Source organism: Mus caroli, unplaced genomic scaffold, assembly GCF_978045245.1.
Source record: "Mus caroli unplaced genomic scaffold, Mus_caroli_1 scaffold_4, whole genome shotgun sequence".
Lineage (NCBI taxonomy): Eukaryota > Metazoa > Chordata > Mammalia > Rodentia > Muridae > Mus > Mus caroli.
The window spans coordinates 97,493,355-97,500,472 of NW_028227259.1; the positions used below are offsets into that span (position 1 = coordinate 97,493,355).

Below are 7,118 nucleotides of genomic sequence, written 5' to 3' on the forward strand. Positions count from 1 at the left end.
ATTGGTGTCTGCAGATAGGATGGATCTCAGGATAGACAGTCTCTGGATGTTCTTTCCTTCAATCTCTGCTTCATTTTTTGGCCAAGTTTTTCATTTGATGGGGAAGATTCTAGGTTAAATTTTTTGAGATGGGTGACTGGGCCCTTCCCTCATGTGGTGACCATGCCTTTCCACTGGGGCTGGTCTCTTAAGGTTATATCTCCCTTGTGCTGCACATTTTGGCTTGGGCCATCCACATTAAGTCCTGTGAGTCTTGTCAATTCAATATTTCTTTCATTCTTTCTTTTTTATAAGAGTGTGTCACAAACAAAATTTTTGATCCAAAAATTAGATACCCATTTGGTGATAGAGAGTCTGCCATGATGCCAGTGTTGGGGAGTGTCTTTCCATCACTTCTTAGGATGAAGAGGTCAATTGATGTCTCTACCATTGCATGAGCAGTCACTCAGAAGCTTAGTGGTTGATGTGATGGTGAGGAAGTTTTATAAACATTGTCTTAAACGTATATTCATTTCTAACCCTTCCCCAGGATCCTTCTGATTGGAGACCTTTAGAAGATGAGTGTTCATACCCCACCCACACTCCAGAAGCTGGCAATTCAGACTCTGGTGAGAGAGGAGGCTTTAGGCTTGTCTGATCTGGACGAGCTGGCCTATGGACTCTTCCCAGCAATATTCAAGGAGGCCTTTGATGGCAGACATATCAAGCTCATAAAGGCATTGGTGATATCCTGGCCTTTCCGCTGTCTCCCTGTGGGGGCATTGATGAAGAATCCTGACCTGGAAACACTGCAGGCTGTGTTAGATGGAGTAGACATTCGACAAACCATAGGGTTACACCCCAGGTAAGCAATTTCAAAGTACTATAGAAGGGAGAACAAGGAATACACATTAGACATTGTCAGGGAGATTAACTTTGTCATAAATGGATCAGATGCTTCTGATGGCATCATCAGGCAGGAATACAGGGTGCTTGATAGCTACTGTTTACTTGTACTGAGCACAGTTGGATATGGATTAAACTTGAATATGGGACTAGAGTAAATGTGGCCTCATAGTAGAATGAGCCTATGCCTGACATCCCCACAAGAACTAATATAAGTAAGGAGAAATAAAGTGTACCTTACTGAAAGAAAAGTATTCATGTGTACAGAAGCACAATAAAGCTTCCGTAGCATGTCCAAGTCCAAATTGGATATCAGGTCCTGAAAAAAACATACACATTAACAGGGAAGAGAGTTTAGTTTAGTTATAGGTAGTAAAAGCTTATTCAGGGTCTGCCAACATTCTTGTTTCACCTGCAGGAGGAAAAAACTACAGTTTCTCGACCTGCGAAATGTGCACCATAACTTCTGGAACATATGGACTGATTCAGAGGACAGTGAATGTTCAGCAGAGATCTTGGAAGAAAAGCAAGCCGTGCAGGTCCGTCCCAGATATGCACTGAGGCAGCATCTTAAGGTCACAGTTGACCTGTGCATCAGGTCCTGCCTTGATGAAGCACAAGCATGGTTCTTGAAGTGGGCCCAGGAGAGAAAGGGCTCCTTATATTTCTGCTGTACAAAGGTGAAGATCTGGACTCTGCCAGTAAAAACTCTCAGACAGATCTTCCAAGTTTTTGATCCAGAGCACATCATGGAGTTAGAACTAAATACTGAATGGACTCTGTTAGAGTTGACACATTTTGCCCCCTATTTTGGGCAGATGAGAAATCTTCGCAAAGTCTTCCTGGCACCCCTCCACAAAATCGACTTCCATTTAGCCAATAGAACAAGAGTCACCGAAGTCAAGTGTATCAACAAGTTTACTTCTCAGTTCTCCAAATTCAACTGTCTGCAGCATCTTTTCATGTTCTGCGTCCATTTTCTCAGAGACCAGATGAATCAGGTCCTACGGTAAGCCATAATGGAGAGCTGGTTCAGCTATCAGAGCAAATCTGTCTCTCTTTTCTTAAGGGTTATGGGGACACGATGCCAGGAAGTCACTAGGAACAAATATTTAGAGACTCCAAAGTCTGGAAGTTTTGTCCTGTTTCCATGTATACTCAGTTATACATGGGAAATTTTACAAGGTAAATCAGTGTCACAAATGAGCACTCATGAAGTAGGAAAGTGATTTGGGGTAAAGGGTAGGTCAGATCTAGTAAGGTTAAGTTGTAATTCTTCCTATAATCATGGCCACCCAATCAAATGGAAACTGAAGAGGAATGGAAGTGTGTAGTGAGGAGTAGGGGACTCACAAGTACAGGGTGAAAAGAAGCTATATGCTTAGATCTGTTAGAACAGCCTTCTACCATCAACCAGTTCCCATGGGTTAAATGTTTTGAGGCCAAATACTGCTGAATACATGGGACAGGAGGTAGAGCTTGGGCTGTAAATGAGAGCAAGCATGACTGCAGAGGGAATGATATAATACAGATTCAGTGGACCCATAGCAAGTATTGAGATACTGTCAGAGTTCTATTGGGATGAAATTTCTTCTGTGTGCTTTCTGGGATTAGGGGATGAACTAGTTTTCAGGTTTAGAGTGAGGCCAGGAGATAAATTGTGAGGTTGACATGACTGAGCGGTTTCCAACATGAAGCATCATAGATGATGTCCTTAATCACTTAGTCAAACTGATCTTGGGGCACCTGATTCCTTCTACCACTCTCTATATCCCTGCCAAACCTCTACAAGGCCATTTACCAGAACTAACCATCTGTCTCCTTTACCTCTAGGTGCTTGATGACACCCTTGAAGACACTCTCCATTACTTACTCCCTGATTTCACAGAGAGATTTGGATTCCTTCTCCTGCTGTCAGAGCCTCTTTCAGCTAAAACATCTGGAATTGAGAGGTGTGGTCTTACTGGATTTGGATCTTATGCCTCTGAGAGGTCTCCTCATGAAAGTGGCAGGCACTCTTGAGAATCTGGATTTGCAGGGGTGTAGGATAAAGGACTCCCAGCTAAGTGTCCTCCTGCCTGCACTCAAACAATGCTCTCAGATCTCCAATATCAACTTCTACAACAATGATTTCTCCATGCCTATCCTGAAGGACCTTTTGCAGAACACAGACAACTGGATTAAGATGAATGTGGAACAATATCCTGTCCCTCTGGAGTGCTATGATGACTTTGCTCAAGTCTCTGTAGAAAGATTTGTCCAAATTTGTCAGGATCTCATGGATACTTTGAAGGAAATAAGGCAGCCCAAGAACAGCTCCTTTGCTACAGATATCTGCCACACATGTGGGAAGTGCTGGGTCTTTGCCCAGGAGGCCAGACTTTGTCATTGCTGGGAGTAAAATGGGAAAGTTCTGTATTTGAATAAACACTAGGCTTGGGACACATGTCCTACCTGGGGAACTCAGAACCTGTGGCTTCTGACACTGCTCAGATGGTTGGAAACAAAAGGCTGTTCAGTGACTGGTATCTTGGCAACTGAGATTGACATGGGGAACATTTGGATGAACTGTGGGAACAGGGTCCTAGTGGAGTCAGAAACACAGCTTGGCATTGTTACATGGCTTCTCCCCGGACAGACTAACTAGATGTTTAGTTGTATACTTAAAAACCTGGATGTTCTCTCAGTGTGGTCTTTGACTTTTACCAACCTATCTACCAGGTTCAGCATCAGGAAGGTTCAATGGGTGGCGAAATGGAAAGACAATGGTATTTCATGAGTGAAGCAAAGTTCTTGGTGAAATTAACATGTTACATTAAAATGAAAGTTTTCTTGACACTTCTTTCCCTTGTCCTTTGACTGGGCTACGTGTACAACACACCTGTGTGGCTGAACAATTAGGTGCACAAAACATTTAAACTAATGGGAGCAACATAGACACACCTACTATGAAGGAAGTTTAAAAGGATCACAGACAATTAAAATCTTGTACATTCAGACGACAAGGCACCTTGGACCTATCAGAAATGCCTAAAGTGAAGAAGACAACAGAGGGCAAAGTAAACAGGATTTCCAGTCTGGCTTTGTAATCTTGACCTTTTTGTCATGATTTAATGAGATGACTGCTGGAAGCTCTATATCCATCTGTTATATTACGTGCCCCTAAAGCCTTATTCCAGTGGACTCAAAAACTCTATGAAGTACCCTATTTATTTAAAGCTATGCAATAAAATGCAGGTTCCTCTTCTACATAAACCATTTACTGTACAAAAAAAAAAGTATTTTCTGTCTTCAGTTGTAATAAGAACAGAAAAAAAAATCTCACTCAGCTTAGTCAATATATCCCCTTTCTGTATAGTAAACTATCAATAAAATAATTTGTTACTCTGTATTTATTGAACACTTAGAATATGATTTCTTTTTTAAAATATCATTGTTTTAATCTGGATTGAATAAAGCATCTAAATCAAACGACTCTGCAACGATCACCCTCTGGAAAGTAGTGAAAATGTACAAATTGAAGCCAGGCATGTCACAATTCACAATCTTGGGAAGGTAGATAAAGTTATCAACTATGGTGGGAAATACATGATCTTCTAGGCTGGTGTAAAGTACAGAGAAAGACAAAAATAAAGAACATACCTCTCTCAGGCTTGTTCTTTCTGTCTTCCCTCACACACTTTCTCCCTGTCTCAATGTCCTGTTCCCTGACCTTGTTCCTTAGGACCAGTAAACTCAAATGAGATTTTCCCACAATTAACATGCTTTCATATTCTTTTTTTTATTGGGCATTTTTTTATTTTTTTAAATATTTTTATTATATATTTTCCTCAATTACATTTTCAATGCTATCCCAAAATTCCCCCATACCCTCCTCCCCCCCACTACCCTACCCACCCATTCCCATTTTTTGTGGCCCTGGTGTTCCCCTGTACTGGGGCATATAAAGTTTGCGTATCCAATGGGCCTCACTTTCCAGTGATGGCTGACTAGGCCATCTTTTGATACATATGCAGCTAGAGTCAAGAGCTCCGGGGTACTGGTTAGTTCATAATGTTTTTCCACTTATAGGGTTGCAGATCCCTTTACCTCTTTGGGTACTTTCTCTAACTCCTCCATTGGGAGTCCTGTGATCCAACCACTACCTGACTGTGAGCATCCACTTCTGCGTTTACTAGGCCCTGGCATAGTCTCACAAGAGATAGGTATATCTGGGTCCTTTCAGCAAAATCAATGCTAGTGTATGCAATGATGTCAGCGTTTGGAAGCTGATTATGGGGTAGATTCCTGGATATGGCAGTCTCTAGATGGTCCATCCTTTCGTCACAGCTCCAAAATTTGTCTCTGTAACTACTTCCATGGGTGTTTTGTTCCCAATTCTAAGGAGGGGCATAGTGTCCACACTTCAGTCTTCATTCTTCTTGAGTTTCATGTGTTTAGCAAATTGTATCTTATATCTTGGGTATCCTAAGTTTTGGGCTAATATTCACTTATTAGTGAGTACATATTGCGTGAGTTCCTTTGTGATTCTGTTACCTCACTCAGGATGATGTCCTCCAGGTCCATCCATTTGGTTAGGAATTTCATAAATTCATTCTTTTTAATAGCTGAGTAGTACTCCATTGTGTAAATGTACCACATTTTCTGTATCCATTCCTCTGTTGAGGGGCATCTGGGTTCTTTCCAGCTTCTGGCTATTATAAGTAAGGCTGCTATGAACATAGTGGAGCATGTGTCCTTCTTACCAGTTGGGACATCTTCTGGATATATTAATTCTTTGAATAGTTCTTCTTGTTTCCACTTGGTTGATTTCAACTCTGAGTTTGATTATTTCCTCCCATCTACTCTTGGGTGAATTTTCTTCTTTTTTTTTTCTAGAATTTTTAGATGTGTTGTCAAGCTGCTAGTGTGTGCTCTCTCCAGTTTCTTTAGGAGGCACTCAGAGCTATAAGTTTCCCTCTTAGAAATGTTTTCATTGTGTCCCATAGGTTTCTGTATGTTGTGTCTTCATTTTCATTAAACTGTAAGAAGACATTAATTTCTTCTTTATTCCATCCTTGACCAAGGTATCACTGAGAAGAGTGTTATTCAGTTTCCATGTGAATGTTGGCTTTTCATTATTTATGTTGTCAGTCCATGGTGGTCTGATAAGATGCATGGGACAATTTCAATATTTGTGTATCTGTTGAGTCTTGTTTTGTGACCAATTATATGGTCAATTTTGGAGAAGGTCCCATGAGGTGCTGAGAAGAAGGTATATCTTTTTGTTTTAGGATAAAATGTTCTGTAGATATGTGTTAAGTTCATTTGTTTCATAACTTCTGTTAATTTCCCTGTGTCCCTGTTTATTTCTGTTTCCACGATCTGTCCATTGATGAAAGTGGTGTGTTGAAATCTCCCACTATTATTGTGTGAGGTGCAATGTGTGCTTTAAGCTTTACTAAAGTGTCTTTAATGAATGTGGCTGCACTTGCATTTGTGGCATAGTATTCAGAATTGAGAGTTCCTCTTGGAGGTTTTTACCTTTGATGAGTATGAAGTGTCCTTCCTTGTCTTTTTTGATAACTTTGGGTTGGAAGTCTATTTTATTCGATATCAGAATGGCTACTCCAGCTTGTTTCTCCAGACCATTTGCTTGGAAAATTGTTTTCCAGCCTTTCACTCTGAAGTAGTGTCTGTTTTTTCCCCTGAGATGGGTTTCCTGTAAGCAGCAGAATGTTGGGTCCTGTTTGTGTAGCCAGTCGGTTAGTCTTTGTCTTTTTTTGGGGAATTGAGTCCATTGATATTAAGAGATATTAGGAAAATTATTGTTGCTTCTTTTTATTTTTGTTGTTAGAGTTGGCATTCTGTTCTTGTGGCAGTCTTCTTTTTGGTTCTTTGAGGGATTACTTTCTAGCTTTTTCTAGGGCGTGATTTCCATTTTTTTCTGTTATTATCCTTCGAAGGGCTGGATTCGTGGAAAGATTATGTGTGAATTTGGTTTTGTCATGGAATACTTTGGTTTCTCCATCTATGGTAATTGAGAGTTTAGCCGGGTATAGAAACCTGGGCTGGCATTTGTGTTCTCTTAGTGTCTGTATAACATCTGTCCAGGATCTTCTGGCTTTCATAGTCTCTGGTGAAAAGTCTGGTGTAATTCTGATAGGCCTGCCTTTATATGTTACTTGACCTTTCTCCCTTACTGCTTTTAATATTCTATATTTGTTTAGTGCATTTGTTGTTCTGATTATTAT

At 40.5% G+C, this 7,118-nt stretch overlaps 1 protein-coding gene across 2 annotated transcripts; it reads left to right on the forward strand.

Annotated features, from left to right (window-relative positions):
* The first annotated feature begins 536 nt into the window (after nucleotides 1-536).
* LOC147005213 (PRAME family member 8-like) lies at nucleotides 537-3,286 on the forward strand. Of its 2 annotated transcripts, none has more exons than XM_085836220.1 (3): nucleotides 537-844; nucleotides 1,304-1,894; nucleotides 2,719-3,286. In XM_085836220.1, exons 1-3 carry the CDS (start codon nucleotides 558-560, stop codon nucleotides 3,284-3,286), a joined length of 1,446 nt encoding a protein of 481 aa, XP_085692346.1. In that variant the 5' UTR covers nucleotides 537-557. The 2 variants fall into 2 exon arrangements, with proteins under 2 accessions (XP_085692346.1, XP_085692347.1); XM_085836221.1 differs by having other exon boundaries at nucleotides 558-844; nucleotides 1,304-1,424; nucleotides 2,719-2,907.
* The last annotated feature ends 3,832 nt before the right edge of the window (nucleotides 3,287-7,118 follow it).

Excerpts from the sequence above, each read along its gene's own strand:
- LOC147005213 (XM_085836220.1), top strand. The coding sequence starts at position 558 with ATGAGTGTTCATACCCCACCCACACTCCAGAAGCTGGCAATTCAGACT. Across the intron at positions 845-1,303 it reads ACCATAGGGTTACACCCCAG|GAGGAAAAAACTACAGTTTC; the intron begins GTAAGCAATTTC and ends TTTCACCTGCAG. Across the intron at positions 1,895-2,718 it reads CAGATGAATCAGGTCCTACG|GTGCTTGATGACACCCTTGA; the intron begins GTAAGCCATAAT and ends CTTTACCTCTAG.